The sequence below is a fragment of the Setaria viridis genome, chromosome 3, assembly GCF_005286985.2.
Source record: "Setaria viridis chromosome 3, Setaria_viridis_v4.0, whole genome shotgun sequence".
NCBI classification, from domain to species: Eukaryota; Viridiplantae; Streptophyta; class Magnoliopsida; order Poales; family Poaceae; genus Setaria; species Setaria viridis.
The window spans coordinates 1,960,196-1,978,788 of NC_048265.2; the positions used below are offsets into that span (position 1 = coordinate 1,960,196).

Consider the following 18,593-nt stretch of genomic DNA (forward strand, 5'->3'; position numbering starts at 1 on the left):
AATTTAATTTCGGAATGGGAAATGGAATGAGAGCGGGTAGGGTGGGCTGCGCGGCGGGGTCAGCACGGCAGGCAGGGCCGCAGGGGGGTGGTGAGGTGTCGGGTTGGAGTCTTGGAGGGATAGTGGGGTGACCTCGCCTCGCCTGACCGTGGGTGCGGCCGTGCGGTACGAGGCTGCGTCCCGGAGAGGCGGAGACGAAAGCCTGCCGCTCTACGGCTGCCATGACCCAACGGGGGCTGAACAGTTGAGCTGAAAAGGAGCACTGAGTGACCTACAGCCAAGTCTTGACTCTTGAGGAAAAAATATCGATCCATCCATTTCGTAATTTTGGCGATCCCAATCCCAAATCCAACGATCCTTTTACTAACGTAATGAGTTGTCTCGATCCTGCCCAACCAGAAATTTGCAGAGAAGAATTGACTGGCGCATGCTCTGTGAACGAGCCTTTTGGCAGACCGTCGTCGCCTTGGCCGCTAATGCAAGGCAGCCGCGTTATAATACTGCAACTATCCACGATAACCTCTACCACTAACTTCACCCGCATCACGTGTGTTTTCTTCTGCCACCGAATGCTCTCTGAGTCTATGGCTATGCTTGCTCCTGTGCCTCTCCTCTCCTTGGACGGTGGCTGCTTAAGCACCCGATAGATCGCCCAAGTCTGTCAGAGAACCACCTCGTAGCAGTACAATACAAGCAAAGGGTAGCTAGTACTACTACTCCTAGTACGTATAGCAGTAGTAAAAAGAAAAAGAAAACGACACGTCAAGGCACATATACCATCATGGAGCTGGAGGTACGGTGCATCGTCAGGCTCCTTTTGCTGTTGGCCGCTGCATACACGTTGATGCATACTACGTACGAGGTAGCCACGCACTGCAGCGTTGCTACGCTCACGAGTCATCAGCCAGGTCCAGGCACGAGAGGTACGGTGCCACCAACCGTTGGCGTCACGGTCCCGGTCACAGCTAAGCTAGCGTTCCAGATTCCAAAGGAACAGAGCGTGCCAAGTTTCGATTTTGTTCTGTGCTGCACTGTACCGGGAGACGCCCGGTCCCCCTGGTCCTGACGCCTCTACTTAGCTTGTTTCAGAATCAGAAGGAATGGTTCGTTCTTCTGCAACCACAGAAGCAGCCATGTCAATGCCAAAGCCGGCCTCTTGGGTGGTTCCAATTTTTTTTTCCAAAAGGATTTATTTTTGGGCACACGGAGTTGTATCACCATCAGTCTCATCATGCATCATAGTTGATCCCAAATCAAACGGTAAAAAATTAAACATCCTGAAATTACTAGGCAATGTGGTGGATGAAGCCATGTGCTTGTATCGCCTCGTGTACCCTTGGGACAGTTAAGAACGTAGCGTGGCCTGTGTCACGGTCGTTCGTGGACGCTAGCTTTTGTCGTTCGCACACGAGTATCCCAGAGATTTTTAGAGAGATTGAAGCGAGATCTAGCGGCAACGATGACGCAGGCTTGGCTCAGTCGTCTGCGGATCGGATCATCCCTAGCTTTTTGTTTATTTTTGTTCGCTTGTTCCGGTGCTTTTGGACTCTTTGGCGTACCACCACCACCAGCACACCACGTGAAAAGGCCAAAGCCAAGGCGAGAAGACCGATGCGCTGCGCTCGATGGGCTGATGGAGAGCGAGCGAAAACTATCAGGTAACAGGGACGTGTTGATGATGATGATGATGATCAAGCGTGACAGTGCCATTCCGGGATTGGTTCTTCCTGGTCAGCGTCACCATGGCAAGTACAGCTTGTGCTTGCATGTCATGGTGGATAGCAAGTCAAGGAAGCTCGGGAGTTCACTTCAAGACTCGGCAATAACTTGTGCTACCTAGCAAGCTGAATTGTACTAGTCATTCAGAGTTTCAGACAGACAGACAGCTAGCGAGGACACGCCAACCGCTAACCAGCAAATGCTGCCCTTGCAACAATCCGATCTCAGGGTGTATCCTGAAGCTCAAGTGTAGTCTGTGTCACATCAAATATTTGGAGGCTAATTAGAAGGAGTAAATATAAGTTAATTATAAAACTAATTATACAGATGGAGGCTAAACGGCGAGATGAATCTATTAAGCCTAATTAATTCATCATTAACGAATGGTTACTGTAACAGCACATTATCAAATCATGAACTAATTAGGCTTAATAGATTCGTCTCGCCGTTTAACCTCCATTTGTGCAATGGATTTTGTAAATAGTCTATATTTAATACTTCTAATTAGTATCTAACATTCGATATAACAGGGGTTAAAGTTTAGCCTAGGAAACAAACATCCCCTTAAACTTTTTTTTTCACGCGTACGTCATCACTGTAAAAAAAGTCAGTGCAGTGCAATTAACTAACTAGTAGTAGTAACTAGTGCGAAAGACGTTACTAATAAGTAGTAGGTTGGTGTAGTAGGAGCGCGGGCCTATGAGTTGGATCGAAAAGGATCGGAGGCCCCAAATGGAAGGGAGAGGGCGTGACGGCCGTGCACCATCCCCGCACCGCCGAAAACGACGTGCCCGCGCGCGTGCCGTGCCGGCCGACGCGCGTTCGATCAATGGCGACCCCGCGCTGCGCCCGACAGCGACGCGTACATACATGCTCTGAATTCCACTGCCCACCACAAACCACACCCCGTGAGGCCGTGACATTCTCCGGCCCTGAACCCTGCCCAGCCACGGATCGTTGGCAACTTGGACCCAGCCGATTACACGTCCAGACGCCAGATGGTTGGGTTAGCTTGGCTTGGAATTAAGCCTGATGGGCAGCCTAGCCGACAGGGAGGCGATTAAGCTCGCGTTGACAGTGCACCTAACCGTTGGGGGCCTACACCACACATGCAGCTCGAATGGACTACCACTTTGCACTACTGTTCCAAGTATGTTCTCTGCATTCATTCCCCTTCGCTGGGACAGCAGGTGCTGCGACTTGTGAGTTGCGACCTGATGATGATGGGTTGTTTGGTTGGGCAGAGCGTGGCTGGACGGCCGCCTGCGACTGCGACCCCGTGTCTCCTGACCGTCTCCGACGCTAAGCGAGACGTGACACGTCCGCTCTCAGTTGGGATCGGGGAAGAATTGAAAATGTTCAATCCACTCTTCATCTTCCCCTAATCATGGCAGAATCTCACGCGGCGTGTCGGAGAGGCCGAGGGAGAGGGAGGGACAAGGCCAACGGCGTTGGTGGACGCCACGTCTTTTTTGGGGGATGGATGCGTGGCTCGGCACGACTGGGATGAACGAATACAGTAGGCTCGGCCCAGCTAGGCAGGCGACGACAGCAAAAACCTGTCACTTGCGTATGGCGCCGGCGTGCATGCAGGCGTAGTAGGACAGCTGCAGGAGCTGGCAGCCAGGCGCAGGCGAAACAGTTTCGCCCTGGCCTGCCGCGCGCATGGCTCAACCGTTTGCTGCGCGTTGGGTCGCTTTCCGTAGAATAGTGGGAGCGAGCAACACAGGACACAGCACACGAGCATTTACTGGATCATGTGATTCTCCACGTTCATCCTCCGACTTGCAAGCTCAAACAAGACGAAACAAAATCATGCTTATTCCGTAGTGTTGTGCCAAATTTGCCTAGGCTGTCATCACTCCCTTTTTTTAAAAAGAAAAGGTTGCATTTCTTGCTCTTTTGAGAGAGGAAGAGGCATTTCTGGCATGCGAGAGGTTACAAACAATTGTCGTTGGGTCCGTCGGGGCCCAAATCTATTTCTTATGGGCCTCAAGAGAATCTAAAGATCGACACAACTGTGGGCTGGCCCCATCTTGACAACCCTATTCCACCAGTTCCAGGTGCAGATACAGCTGGATGGGATAACGCAACCCTGTTGCTTCCTTGATAACAGTAGACACGGACAGGTAAAAAGAGGATCTATGCAATTGAACAGTAGAAGTCTTTATTCATGCCGCAATAAAATTGGCACTTGAACAGTCGTTTGTAAATAATGAAGAAACCTTTCAAAACTACTGCCCCCCAAAAGACAACACATGTGCAAGTCAACTCTAATTCTATCCCAATCGCTTTCGTTCATAATTCTGGCAGGTGTGACGACCATTGGCCCATTGCCCCATTGGTGTAACAAATAGAAATATATGAACCTTGTTAATGAACCCTAGCCAAAGGTAGTCGCAAAAAAACCAACAGAAACCTTCCATGGCCTGATAGATAAAGAGCAAAAAATAAAATCAATGCTGCCTCAGGTTCAAAAGTCTTTTCCGCAATTCCTCCATCGCAGACTGGATCTTATCTGACATCTTCTGGTAAAGCCATCTCTGCGCAGCCTCGTCTAGCCCATCTGGTGTAATGGTTGGCCACCCCTTCCTTTCAGAGGATGAATCATGGGGTACCATTGATGCTGCCTGCTTCAGGCTTGCCATGTCAAACTCTATTGGCTCTCCAACGATGATATCTATCTTCTTGCCGCAGAGTGGCACTGGTGGTCGCCGTCCAAAGAACAATGTCTCTGGCATGACCTGGAAGTAAATGACAGCATGCTAAGATTATATTCAGATTTCAGAAAGACAGCATTTAATGATGTCCTTAATGAAACACAGCTAGGAGATGCAACTATATGCTAAAAGGATGACATATCGGTTACATTACCTTTTCAAAACCAGAGTGAACAATTGGTAAAACTATTGGAGTTATAGGCGCTCGGACAATAAGACTGGCAGTTCCCCACTTCAATCTTCTAATTGGCTGATCATCTTGCGCTATTTTTCCTTCAGGGAATGAATGCAACTGTTTGAATATGTCATGGCAAATTTTGGAATTAAATAAAGGCAAGAGTCCATAAGTAGGGATATGGCGGCTGTTGATGACAGATAAATAGGTACGTTATTGTAAAAAAACTGTCCATACCCAGCCTCCATTGATAAGCACCTCAAGAGCTTCATTCATGTGTTCTTGATAGATTCCACCCCCTCGTGTGATAGGTACGCATTTCCCTGTGCATAAAATTATTTGCCACATTAGAAGTGAACTACAGGACAAACCGGAGAATATGAAGGACTGAGCATTTAGATGGCAGTTGAACAAGAGAATAGAGGCACTAGATTTATACATTGTTTCATGAACTAGTACTACAGTGCATAGCTTAGCAAGCATCAGCTAGTCTTTGTTGACACAAGATACTGCAAGCGAGGGGTTGAAAATGATCATTGATGCATCATGGCAAATGCAGTGTCCAGAAGGTCAAACAAGTGTCAGGGTTATATAATGCTTGAAAGTGTTGCTATTTTTTAATAAAATCTCCAACACTCACTAGTCTTGGCGATAATGAATTGAGTGCCATGAAATATGAACTAAAAGTCAGCACAGTGACTGAATTTCTAAAGAGTTGCCAGCAGTTGAATTGGGATTGGATTTGGATTTTACAATTACGGAACAGACAACTGCTCATTGGATTATATAGGACTGTACTAGATGTTTAGGTAGTGTATGGTTGAATTGGGCCCTAGCCAGGCTTACTAGATGCAGCTTTCACTGTCTTGCATGCCTCACTGGATATGCCTTAAAATGACTCTGATAAGGAAACATCCCATAGACATATGAGCTGTTACCTGAGTAGCCAAGCTAGAGCATGTTATGCCATCTTATTTCCTGAGAAGTCACAGAGTTCACTATGTCTAAAAAGTTCAACTTTCACCCACAGAATCTGCAACTATGTAAAAAACTTCTACTTTCGCCCACAAAACCATAAAATAGTAGACATTCCTATACTGTTCATAATTTCTACACACCCCAAACTGCAATCCATCACAATTTAGCAAGTGGAGTACCACTGGAATTTGCATAACCAATACAAGAATGCAAAAGGAAATAACAAACAAGAGCATTAAGGCTCACCAAGTCGAAACACGTAAGACATGACTACATTCCTGAAGCAAATATCTTCTGCTGTCAGCACCCACCTTCCAAGCTTTGCATCCGAAGTTGGAAAACCCTTGAATCCCCACATAAGCGGGTCATCTACCCTGATACAAGTGTAAAATAAGCTCAGCATTACTGAAATTCCAACGATGGATATTATACACAGCAAACTGTACACGGTCAGCAAACTGACAACAATCACGAGCACTGGTACAGAACATGTGTACAATACGACAACATGATGACGCACCCTGTGAATATGGTTGTTTTTGTCCTTTCGTACAGATTATGGCAAAAAAGAACATATTGTAATTTCCTTCAATATATGCCACTAATGTACAATGGTTGTCATGATGGTGCTTTAGTAATAAGGAATAATGCAGCAAGCGATTCTTTAAGAAGAAGATATCAAAGATCACAGCAAGATAGATGTAATGTCAAGCTTCCCCCATGCCTAGACCGCATCTAACCTGAAATTTGGAAGTAAAACCTCAGCACTGCTACATGTAAGAACCTACGGGTGTCTCGGGGCTCCACGAAGGCACGAAATAGATGAACAATGACATCAATGGATACTAATGCTCAGTAGATTTACATGTGCGTGGAAAAAGAACACTACTCCGAGATCCACTTTAGTCTAAAACCCCAATCAACACCGGCTTCAGACGTTCCACTAGCCCACTGATATGTGATACCAATGCCGACAGAAATATCATCAGTAAAGGATCCTAACTCCAAATTAAACTCGCCCAGAATTTACAATCAGGCGCCGAAACCACGACAGATCAAGCATACGAAGCGAGACAACGCACATCTGATCTCAGCCACTGTACCTAGCCTGAATCGACAAGCATCAAGGGTAATACATGGCCGTGGGAAGGGAGACGAGTGAGGACGGTAGGGCGTACGCACGTGGACATGTGGTTGCTGACGGTGAGGAGCGGCGTCCCGGGGGGCCGCGCCGAGACGAGGGGGAGCAGCGCGTCGGCGTTGTGGACGGTGGTGGTGTTGAGCAGCGAGGCGTAGGCCTTGGCGAACGCGCCCACGGCGGCGAACACCGCGGCGCGCGGGAAGCCGCCCAGGTGCCCGGCGCGGCCCGCCCACCGCAGCGTCCGCGCGGCGGCGGCGGCCGCCGCCGCCCCCGCGTCCGCGGACGCCTCCATTTTTTTTTCCTCTTCCAACCCCCTTTGCTGGCTTGCTGCCCGTGTGGGCTCGGCTACTCATTCGTCTCTGTTCCTCTGGCGATGTAGGGACACGGTAGGTTTCGGTGGGTCCGGACTGGCCGTCAACTTGTGGGCTTGTGGCCGCTTGCTGATTCCGCGTTTTTTTTTTTGTTTTACAGATAGCTTTTCTTTCCTTTCGGGATAAATTTATTTTACTCTTCCCGGATAAAAATCTGGATCATAATTTACAAATTATAAATGCACTGCTATTACCGTGGATGAGAGCTCTGTAAACCTATTGGCCATTGTACACGTTACTGCTATTAACATGATCTTGTTTTGCTTCTTCTTTTTTTTGAAAAGCTTTGTTTGCTTCTTTCAAACGGTTATACGCGCTGCTTGGCAAGCGCCTCCTCCAGGCAATTCTGGTCGTCAAGCGCTCGAAGCGTCGGATGGCTTGGGCAAGCGGCGAGCCATGGTGGCCATGAAACGGAGTAGCCGTCAACAAAGCGGCTTGCCAAGACGATGTATTGTACTTGGCCTCAGCAAGGTCAGGATCACCGCAGCGGTTTCGTGCCACCGCGCAGGCCTTGGTTTCGTAGTTCATCACGAAAAGCAGTGACTCCCTCAACGGCAGCGCACACGTGGCGGCGAGTTGGCTAGGGATGGGCAAGAGGACGGGTCAGGTCGGGTGGAGCTTCCGCGGATCCATCCTTGAAACCTGAGAATAAAACCCGCTTCGAAGTCGAACCCATCTCGAGTGAAATTGTCCACCCGTTCCCGACACCCGTGGGTGCTCAAAACTCGATGGGCCTTCAAAACCCGAGCAACAGTGACATCAATACATCCTAGAACACAGTTCACCATGCATGCTTGTTACAGTTTGCTACTCTAAATAAAAATGAGCAGTCACAGTTCACAATAAAGTGGTTCCTTCAAATAAAAATGAACAGTCACAGTTCCCATGAGCTCACATATCACAGTCACTCACAGTCACAGTCACTCACAGTTCACAGACAGTTCACATGAGCTCCTGGTCCAAATAGAAATGAGCTTCTCGAGAATAAGGCGATAAGCTTTTGGAGTCTTGATGACCTGATTTGTTATAGTTCATTAATCAACAACGGTTGATTCAGGTTCATCCTGAATTAGTAAAAATAGGAAATAAGTAACCAGGTTCTACCCTCAGGAGTGTTTATGGATGTGTCACTTTAACTTTAGAGTAAAATAGAGCATGCACTACCTCCAGTGCTACTACAACAGTATAACAGCATACTAAAATAGATGAACATGAGGTGTGCACATATAATATTCTCCCATATGTTGTACATATAAGTTGTTTATCCCATTCTGTTAGGTAATGCAGAAAGAACTGAGATAGAGAGGAGACGAGTGACCAAATTAAATTGTTCAAGAATGAAAAATAATTACCATATCTTCATCTTCCTCGTCAAGACAAGTCATTAATGCAGCAACAAAAGTGGATTGAGATCCTATAATGACAAATAAAGAATTCACAAATTAGTGCTTTAACTTATAAGAAACGAAGCAAATATTGAACTGTTGTTAGACATTAGATCACTCACCTAACATGTCGGCACGCGACCAAGCTTGCATACACATAAGTGCTTCTACCATTGATGGTGCAAGCCTACTACGATGTGGACTAATAATTCTATCACTAGTACTGAAGACCGACTCAGATGCCATTGTTGTCACAGGAATTGCAAGGATATCACGTGCAATCTTTCTTAAAATAGGATATTTTAGCCCTCCAACTTTTCACCATTGTATGACATCCAACTCTTGTGTCCTAGGCAGCACCTCCTCCTCCAAGTACAAATCCAACTCTGTGAGCACATAAGTGGTGCATACATGTGGCTTTTTTGACATGTAATCATCAAAAACCTCCATCCAATCTTCAACTACCGAGTCAACAGGAACACTGGTTTGCCTAGTTTGAGCACCATCAGTTGTGGCAACACTCTCCATGGAATCTTGGTATTCCAAAACCAAATTGTACAGAAAATCTTTCACTTTATGGACAGCATCCGTAGCTGTACTTTCAGACTCATGAATCTTTATGAAAAGAGCATTCAATAGGTGTAGTTTATACCTAGGATCTAGGACAGCAACAACAGCTATCAAACCATGCACATCTGACCAATATTTGTTAAATTTGTCCTTTTATTTTAGTAGATATTTCTTCTACCTTGGGGATAGAACACATTTGCCACTTCCTAATAGCAATATAAATTTTGGTGATTTTGGGAAAGAAAAGGTTTGCCGTGACATAGCTAGTGCCTGACAGTAGCTCAGTTATATCATAGAACATCTTTAATCTATCACAAAGATCTTTAGCAAACTGCCAATCTTCTTGTATTGGTACACATGGAGCATGAGCAGCAAGGCGTTCAAAAACATCTTGGTACAACAATGCAGTGCTAAGCATTATATAAGTGGAGTTCCATCTAATTTTACAATCAAGTGCTATTCTTTTTTAATATTTATCTTTCATTTGTATTGCCATTTTCTCAAATTTTTTATGTCTTTTAGGAGTGGCAGACCAAAATGCAACACTTTCACGCACAATATCAATTCCTTTCTCCATGATACTCATCCCCTCTTTCACTATTAGATTTAGAATGTGTGCAGCACAACGCATATGTACTAATTTACCCTTCAACATACAAGAGAAAAGTGGCAACTTGCCTTTCATAGCAGTCGTACCCTTCTTGAGATCATCATTGATGGTGCCTGTCATATTCTTCATGAGTTATCATTGGTGCTGCAGTTATCAAGATAGGACTGTTTTAACCCTTTTCTAACAGCTCTATCCTGGCACATCTCAAAGTGCCCGTGCAAGTGATTTGTACCATTTCTAGTTTCTCCTCATAACATTTTCTTACACCAGATGCATTTTGCCTTCCAATTCCCATTTAATCTAATCCTATCAAACTCTTTCCAAACTTCAGATTTTAGCTTTCTCTGACTACCAACCGCAACATCATCTTCTATCTTTATCACATCTTCTGTACCTGGAGTAGTAGAATCGGATGGGGCTGTAGGTGAATCAGATGCAGGTGCCAACACACGTGCACGCAAGAGAACGAGAAGCAACAGTCGCTTGCACTTGAGATCCAGATCCACCACCCTGTGGTGATGTAGCAGCAGCATGGGATCCACTGGTGGCAGGAGTTGACATTGCTTACCTGCAACAAAGTCTGAAAAAATGTAAAGATTCAGATAGAAGACAAGCAGTACTGGATAATCTGATGCCGTGCAAACAGAAACATACAATTTAAGTACCGACCAATTGAAAAGCTTAACTGTTACAACTGGATCATGAATAATGTGATGTGAATGGAATGAGCAAATAGAAACATACAATTTAAGCTTAACTTGTATTGCTGTAGTGTTTCTTTCAGAAACACGTATCTCTGTTTTGCTCATGAATGGAATGTGAATGGAATGATGTAAACAGAAACAGAAATAATGTAGCTTAACTTATATTTAAACAGAAACGTGAATGGAATGAGCAAACAGAAACAATTTAAGCTTAACAGAAACAGAAACATGCATTTTTGTACATCATTGTTTTGAATACATTCAGAAACACGTATCTCTACAGAAATGAGGAACCCTTAGGCACATTATTCTCTATTGGAGATGTACCTATAATAAATTTTAGTAAATACATTCTACAAGGAATCCTGAAGAACCAGTAAAGGTTGGAGAGATATCTTCAGTATGGTTTTTGCTCGGAGAACATGATGAATGACCTCTGAACCTTAGTTACCTTACTGCTGTAGTTAACAAGGCCACACGATCTGCACAGGTCCTCTAGCTCTCCTTCGGTGAAGTAGTTGTCGCTGGTGTTAACTGGTCCAACAATCTGAAACAGATCAATTATATAAGCTCAGTGAAGCAAAGGAGGAGCAAAAAAGATGGCCACTTACCTGTCTCAGTGTCTCGTGGGCGAGGGTGGCCGGCGGCGCTCGTGGGCGACTGGCGAACTGGGCGAGGGGCGCGGGCGGCCGACGCCTAACGGCGGAGGCGGACTGGGCGAGGGGGCGATGGGGATTTGGGGTTGGGGGTGCAGGTGTGCGGTGCACTGGCCGGGAGAGGGGAGACGGGGAGAGTGGGAGATGCACTGGAACGGAGACTCGAAGTTATATACCTAGTTGTTATGTTGGGCTATTTTTTGGATCGAATTGTATACTTCGGGATCCCGTGGGTCGCCCGCGGTGGGAGTATAAACTCACACCCGCACACGCCATGTGTCGGGTCCTCAAACCCAAGACCCGCGGAGGAATTCCAGACCCACCCCCATCCCCGGGTCTGAAACCCGCAAGCCCGATTGCCATCCGTAGAGTTGGCCAGTGCTTTTGAGCCTTTGACTCCCATCGACCCATCCACCGCAGCTGCATAACGGTTCCGAACTGCGAGCTCGGGTGCCGTGCCCCGTGTCGTGTGCGCGGCGCATCACCTCACCGCCCGCAAAGGGGGAGGTCCAGCCACTTCTCTCGTTGGTCTGCTGCCGCGGAGATGCCACGTGATATTGGGCTAAACAACGCTTTCAGGCCGCAGTCGACCGGCCGGCCGCGCGCACACACAGAGCCAGGTCCAGAATGCAACAAACTAGCTGAGCCCGCGGGCCGACCTAGAGGCTGCTGGTACTCAGCCTGCTATGCTGCCACAGAGGAAACAGTACTTTGAGATCTCACACAAAAAACAGTTCATTTGCGTTCAAGAAAATTTCCACACTCCAAGCGATGCCAGATAATAACCTCCATTTGCCGCTTCCTTCATCTTTGTCTTACTCGGTCAGTAGCCACCCTTGTCATTTTCTCCACCATTTGTGTTCTTTCTTACAGCAGGCCATATGCAGCCATTGCATACATTGTCTTTTCCCCGAACGAAGTTGAATACATTGAGGACAAGCGAAAACACGAACAGGACAATTTTTCAAGAACTACGAAACAGAGAATTTTACAGTAAATGCACCCATATCCACACAGGCGGAAGAGCAACAATTTCTACCTTCCTCGTGGCATTCCAAACGAATGCTGAATTGCCGACAGAGCGAGCAGACAAAAAAAGTTTGAATGCGTATTCGGTCAGATGTATTATACGACCTTAATACAGAGAGAACCTGGTTGGCGCAACCCCTTCTAGCCTCTAGCCCTTGCTAAACATCTGCTGACTCACTGATATCACCATCCTAGTACTGCTGTGTTGAACTGTCAACTTGGGTATACGTATACGCAATCGCACAGCAAGAGAACCCACACGGAGTAGCAAAGAAAAGTCCACACCTTAGCTCGACCGTTGATATCTCAGATCGGACGGTTATAGCAGGACATCTGCGTAGCCGGACGTACCAGCTTCGAAACAGAAAGCACTTGATTAAACTCAAAAAGCTCCTTCTGTTAGTCCTTGTCGACATCTTCTAAAATAAGCTTCCGTGGCAAGATAGAATACTCGTCACTTCTTCATGGCATTTCAAAGCCGACAGAGCAGCAGGCGCCGGGATATCTGAAACTTCAGCAACATTACACCTGCATTCATGCACGGCAACTTGAGTTATCTTCACTACGGAAAGAGAAGGTTCATCGAACTTCGAACAGTACTTTAACAAACATACCAGCCAGCAGCCGCCCATGAAGACCACTGGTTGCTGGCAGCTGGAAAATGATTTCTTGATCTGATGATTGTCAGCACACCGAACTCAAACACCCTGAACCTGGACAGGCATCAGCACTCGCCACAAAACCGCTCGTCCGACTGCTTCTGCGGCTGGAGATGATCCACCATGCTCGCACACGCAGCCTGCAAAACCCGCCAAATGCCCCCTTTTTGGGACCCTGCCCACTGCACCATTTATAACTGACGAATCTTTTAGGCGTTATGCCCACATGAAAACCCCCTGGGCAGCAGCAACATCAGCAAAACAACTCTCCTACAAACAATATTATCCACGTAACCTTGGGTCATAAGAAAACACCAGTTGCATGCCCCCGCCGCACGGGATGTTAACACACTATGGAGAACTGAAGAAGAGCGGCTGAGAGTGAGAGATGCCTGGAGCTCTATCCAGCAGCCTATGATGCTTGCAATTTTTTAGTTGCATGTTGCACAGTCCAACAGGCACGTCCATGCAGTGCCAGCCCAGGACCTTCTCCTGGACCAGAATACTGACGAATGCATGCATGAACCGGTGTGCGTATGCCTTGACATCTCCTTTGGAGCCAAGCGCGGTCCAGGTGAAGACCATCAGGTGTATGTACACTTCTATACTCTCATTCCTTAGGAGCAAGCACTGCGAAGCCAAGAGGCGGTTTTTCACGTACCTGCGATTTCAGCATCCTATAAGTAGATGGAGTCACAACGGTTGTACCTCATTCCATATTCTGATTCTGAATAGTAGATTGACCTCTCTGTGTCTGGTGCTGTGCTTTGTCAGCCAACATGTCTGACTTGTCAAGGACTGTCCCCCAGGAGTAGCTCCCGTCGGAGGACCTGCACCCGCTACCAATGCCGGTGATCAACCTTGGCCACCTCAGCCTTGATTCCGTAACCCGATCTCGCGTGGTTAATGATATTGCCAAAGCATGCCGTGATCTAGGGTACTTCCAGGTATGCTCCTTTAGATCACTGCATAACAGGGCCTTTTTTGTCCTTTCCTTCTCTTTAACTTGACCTTTTCCTTTGTCTGAGACTGATGATTAATGTTGCCACTTGTGAACTCTGCAAGACTGTACCAAGGAAGCTGACTTGTCACTTGTCCAAGGCAAAAACTGACGAACTAACATATTCTAGTTGAAGCAATACTACAGAAGATAAACAACTTGAACCTTAGAAGTTTTGACGTCAGGCCTTCCAGCAGATAGCTCTGATATCGTCTCGCTAATAGTACACCCAGATTATTATGATACAAGCATTCTGTCTCTACTGAACTGCTTTGTTTGACGAACTACATTTGCACTTTTGGCTCCAAGTCTGATGCTTTAAGCTGTGTGAGATTTGGAGCATATGAAAAACCTTTGACCACACCACGTATTTGTCTGTGTGAATCAGCTAGGAGGATCAGCTCCACGTTATCCCTCAGTTGCATGGAAACTGACACAAAAAGTTGAGAAGAACTTCCATTCACATCTTGCCCTTCAGTTTTCATCGCGATGGTTAAAATTTCCATTAGGGATTCCACTCACTGGGGAGATCATTTTTGTACTTTGAAAGGCAGATTGTAAGATGCCTGGTCTGTCATGGGCAGTTTTGGGGTGCTATGAACATTCCAGCCTTCAGTGGCTTGCCAGATTTTGTTTTCAGAAAAGAACTTGATCTGTTGCCTTTCCATAAAACCTTGCCAGATCCTCAACTTTAAGGGAACAAAGACAGCTTGTTTCCCTGTCCAAATCTCTGATGATTGATCAATTTTGCAGGTTATAAACCATGGGATCAGTCAATCTGTCATGGATTGTGCTGTTAAATCAGCTTCAGATTTCTTCGAACTACCAAGTGAGACAAAGGAAGAGTTCATCAGAGGACCTCCGGCAACCTATCAGATATGATACCAGCTCAAAAGATAGCATCAACATGTCCCAGGCATTCCTAAAGCATTATGCTCATCCACTCAGCGATTGGATTCAATATTGGCCACAGCAATCACCAATCTACAGGTAAAACAGCTTTTTTTTTAAAAAAAATAATCGTTTTACGAACCGGAACTACGGAATGAGCTGTACATGTTTGTAGGAATTAACATGACCCATTTTCACTTACTGAAACCAGGAAATACATGGGAAAGTATGCTTCTGAAGTAAGAAGGGTGGCTTTGCAACTGATGGAAGCAATATAGAAGGCCTAGGATTGGGCCAGGAATACTTGAATGAGAAATTTCAGGAAGATTCATGAAAAAGAAATTTCAGGAAGGATCCCAACTATTGTCAGTGAACTGCTACCCTAAAGCATCACAAGGTGCCACAACTATAGGGCTAGCACCACATTCTGATTATGGATTCCTTACCATCTTGCTCACAAGTTGTCAGGGCCTTGAAGTTGTTGACCGCAGCAGCAACATCTGGAAAACGGTTCAGAAACTTCCACATGCATTGCACGTCCACATTGGAGACCACATGGAAGTCCTGAGCAATGTTAGAATGAAAACAGTTGTGCATCGTGCCCTTCTGAAACCTGAAGAAGCAAGGATTTCTATACCCAGCATTCATGGTTTTGCACTACATGAGAAGGTCACCTGTGCCAAGGAGCTTGTGGATGAAGAAAATCCCCCAAAGTACAAAGAGAGCAGCTTCAGTGACTTCCTCGAGCATCTCACAGCTAATATGGACAATAAGCACAGGAACTTTCTCGAAAGCCTTAGAATGTACGGATTACAGAGCATAATTAGGGTATAATCTTCACTACAAGTCCAAAAGGTGGTAACATAACATGCTATGCCTATTACAGTTCATATCTATCTATTTCAGAGTTCGGACTAATGTTGAAAGTGTGAATTTCTGTGTTCTGTATTTGTTACTTTGATGATGAGCTACTAACCTGTGTTTCGCTGCAGGTAGTTTTTCCTTTCATCCCACTGCATGATTATGGATCTGTCACAGGTAAAAGAAACCAATCAAGTTAAAAATGTATCCAGTAGGGTGTATTAAATTACTCATGTAAGGCCACGTGTTACACATGGATGCATTAATTTTTCATTTATTTCAATCTGTTAACTATAAAATGCATTAGGAAGATTAAAACGCACTAGGAAGGTGAAAATACTACCAATTTTATGAATGCACACTGTATCACAAAATGTTGCACTATAAACTAGACCTATCTCAGCTACAGGTATTAATAAAATATCGATTAACCTGTTATATTATCATAGAAAAATAAACACAAAATTAGTGAGGCCAAACAGTAGCACTATAGTTTGGTGGACACTTGATATGCCCACACAGAATGCATTTGCACGCACACAAAGAATGACTATGCGACGCATCAACACTATAAAAAGATGACTCAGTAACATATTAATGGGCTGGGTAGGATCAGGCCAACAGCGCCCAAATCTTCATTGTGTGGTCAGAGAAAAGCATATGAGTGAACTAATGTGATACTTTTCATTCTCTGATAAAATTTAATGTTATCCAATCATGCAGGCTAACTGGTGCTATGGTACTCCGTGTATTTGAGAAGGCAGATCGAGCTAAGGTTTATTGTCACATGTTGAAGTCTGAAGTGTCCGTGTAATCGTCAAATAAAGCCATATCTGTGTCTGCCGGTGTCCTTTTCCAGTTTTGCATGAAGCATTCAAAATCCGCACGTGTAATCATCTTTGGCCATCATCCACAACCTTGAGGCTCAAAAACCATCTTCGGGAACTAGGAGTGCATGTGAAATGGCTTAGATGACTCAATGTAAAATATATTTAAGCATTAAGCATGTCAATTATTTAATTTGTGCTTTTGAGTCAGTTCATGTGTTGCTGTTCTGTGTTCAATTTGAATTCCATCCCCTTGAAGGAAATGAGAGGTCATGAATCAGAAGCCTGCAAGAAGTAGTCAATATTATTGAAGCCCGATCTTTTCCAACCATAAAAGCTGGATTGTACGCATGCATCTATTGTGGCTGCCATGGCTACATATCGTTCTCACATGCCCTTTTCATTCAACTATGATGTTCAATTCTCATTTCACCCCCAAATACATTCGCGCTAGATTGGAATTCGGAGACTAAAACTACCCCTGGATTTCCTAGCTCGGTTCTACAGAACATGTTCACAAGTGACAAGTAATGATTCAGCATCGCAACAGCAATCTGTAAATAATTGTATCTTAGCATGAATGCCTAACTCTAATCATGTATGTACGCATTGCATAGGTACATGAAGGGGCAAGGATATCGAAGAGAACCTGCAGTTTAATATGCCACTGACCAACCTAGCAATTGTGTGGAACCATGGTTTGTGAACCAGACTCACCATTACAGGATGCAGGACATTTTGGCACAAACTCGAATTTAGCGGGTATCTCATGTATATATTTGTAAGTGAGTCAGATCCGGAAACAATACGGATAGATTACATTAGGTTTGGGGTGCTTTCGCACGCAGGAAGGGAAGTCTCGGGCATACCTGATTACTTGGTGGGTGCTCATCGCTGGCGAAGGGCGGCGGCACTCGGCACTCCGGCACTCCCAGTCCCAGACGTCGCTGCGAGGGAAAAGGGCGAGAGAGAGAGAGAGAGAGAGAGATCGAGGCGAAGGGGAGAAAGAAAGGAGGGACGCAGACGCAGCGCAGCGCATCTTCGCAGGTACGCGCTCGGGCGGTCGGGCCTCGGGGCTTCCGGTTGGATTTCTATTTTTCCAAAGAGATAAGACGCGAAACGACTTTACAAAGAGATTCTTTTATTGTTTAAGCCCGTCTACCCAAATCATTTATATTTTAAATTTTATATTAAGAAGGCTACGTTTTTCTCAGTAATTCTTTATGTTGCTTACTTATTTGGGATTTTCTTTCTTTTTTTTCCGTCTGCCTGCTAACCAAGATAACTAAGGTCTCCTTCAACATCAGATTTTTTTAACCAAGATCTCTTCTTCTTGTGGAGCTAACTCATATAAAAAAGTGAGCTCCGTATTTTCTTGACAATGACAGCAATCTGCTATCAGATAAGCCATTAACCCTATAATGTAATACTTTGACTATGTGTGTTTTATAGGTGATGGATAAGTTTAGAGCTATTACACTAACTCAATCGTTGGATGTGGCTTAAGTCTGATTCGTATTAAACGATATACTGAGATGAAGGTAGTACACAAGTGGTATTTAGTACGAAGCAGGAGATTTGTATAGCATGCCTAATAATTGGTTTAGCCTCCTCCAACAATATCACTTCAGCTGCCTCATAGGAAGCCACCTCATCACTTTGATTACATGGAAGAGAATGTATTGTTTCTATTCAAGAGTTAGATTGTTGGTCAGAACTTTGTTCGGAGCACAATGCTATACGGAATAGAATTAAAACGTGCAATCCTCTTGACCTCGATCCGAAGGGTGAATTTCAGGTGGCTAACGTACTAACAGTTTTACATATCGTTTACAATAAGGCAAGGCTATCCTTCTATAGTGTTCGAGGCAACTTTTTTACATGACTCATTTAACCATTCTTAACTACTACATTCCTGAAATATGCCTTACAAATTGATCATTTAACCATTCTTAACTACTACATTCCTAAAATATGCCTTACAAATTGATCATTAAAATGTCACGTTTTCTTTGTTACCCGACAGCCCCGTGATCTGCGCTCTCACATGATCCCGCAAATCACACTTCCTTGTCATTCACGTCGTTGGGTGAGCTGGCTTCGCATCCGAAGTTCGACGAACTTCAGATGCTTCGAAGGGTACGACTGTCTTCGAGGTCCTTCTAGGTTCTCATGGCTTCGACACAGAGAGCTCGCCCTGGCTTCGGGTGCTTCTTCACCTCTACTTGGCTTCGCACATTGGTAGCTCATCCTCGGATGTTCCCTTCTTGTCACCTTGCACAGATATGACTCATTTG

At 45.3% G+C, this 18,593-nt stretch overlaps 2 protein-coding genes across 4 annotated transcripts; both read right to left on the reverse strand.

The window, feature by feature from the left end:
• Positions 1 to 3,864: 3,864 nt before the first annotated feature.
• LOC117847402 (N-acylphosphatidylethanolamine synthase) lies at positions 3,865 to 7,071 on the reverse strand. Its single transcript, XM_034728607.2, has 5 exons — positions 6,775 to 7,071; positions 5,839 to 5,966; positions 4,852 to 4,937; positions 4,594 to 4,731; positions 3,865 to 4,463 (listed from the first exon to the last, which is right to left on the reverse strand). Exons 1-5 carry the CDS (start codon positions 7,023 to 7,025, stop codon positions 4,176 to 4,178), a joined length of 891 nt encoding a protein of 296 aa, XP_034584498.1. The 5' UTR covers positions 7,026 to 7,071; the 3' UTR covers positions 3,865 to 4,175.
• An 800-nt stretch (positions 7,072 to 7,871) lies between these two features.
• LOC117848310 (uncharacterized) lies at positions 7,872 to 17,432 on the reverse strand. 3 transcript variants are annotated; one of them, XM_072292518.1, is made up of 10 exons: positions 17,166 to 17,432; positions 15,585 to 15,637; positions 15,283 to 15,365; positions 15,055 to 15,172; positions 12,673 to 14,586; positions 10,985 to 12,586; positions 10,825 to 10,920; positions 8,612 to 10,249; positions 8,457 to 8,518; positions 7,872 to 8,168 (listed from the first exon to the last, which is right to left on the reverse strand). In XM_072292518.1, exons 1-5 carry the CDS (start codon positions 17,333 to 17,335, stop codon positions 14,540 to 14,542), a joined length of 471 nt encoding a protein of 156 aa, XP_072148619.1. In that variant the 5' UTR covers positions 17,336 to 17,432; the 3' UTR covers positions 7,872 to 8,168; positions 8,457 to 8,518; positions 8,612 to 10,249; positions 10,825 to 10,920; positions 10,985 to 12,586; positions 12,673 to 14,539. The 3 variants fall into 3 exon arrangements, with proteins under 3 accessions (XP_072148619.1, XP_072148620.1, XP_072148621.1); XM_072292519.1 differs by having other exon boundaries at positions 12,673 to 14,539; positions 17,166 to 17,426; XM_072292520.1 differs by having other exon boundaries at positions 12,673 to 14,701; positions 17,166 to 17,425.
• Positions 17,433 to 18,593: the final 1,161 nt, after the last annotated feature.

Bases quoted from the DNA above. Each gene is read 5' to 3' on its own strand.
- LOC117847402 (XM_034728607.2), bottom strand. From the start codon at position 7,025: ATGGAGGCGTCCGCGGACGCGGGGGCGGCGGCGGCCGCCGCCGCCGCG. The intron at 4,938-5,838 runs GTGAGCCTTAAT...TTTTATGCACAG, and splicing joins GTCTTACGTGTTTCGACTTG to GGAAATGCGTACCTATCACA. The intron at 4,464-4,593 runs GTAATGTAACCG...ATTTACTTCCAG, and splicing joins TTCACTCTGGTTTTGAAAAG to GTCATGCCAGAGACATTGTT.
- LOC117848310 (XM_072292518.1), bottom strand. From the start codon at position 17,335: ATGCGCTGCGCTGCGTCTGCGTCCCTCCTTTCTTTCTCCCCTTCGCCT. The intron at 15,366-15,584 runs GTTAGTAGCTCA...TGTCCATATTAG, and splicing joins CTACCTGCAGCGAAACACAG to CTGTGAGATGCTCGAGGAAG. The intron at 14,587-15,054 runs GTAAGGAATCCA...CATATCTGATAG, and splicing joins GACAACTTGTGAGCAAGATG to GTTGCCGGAGGTCCTCTGAT.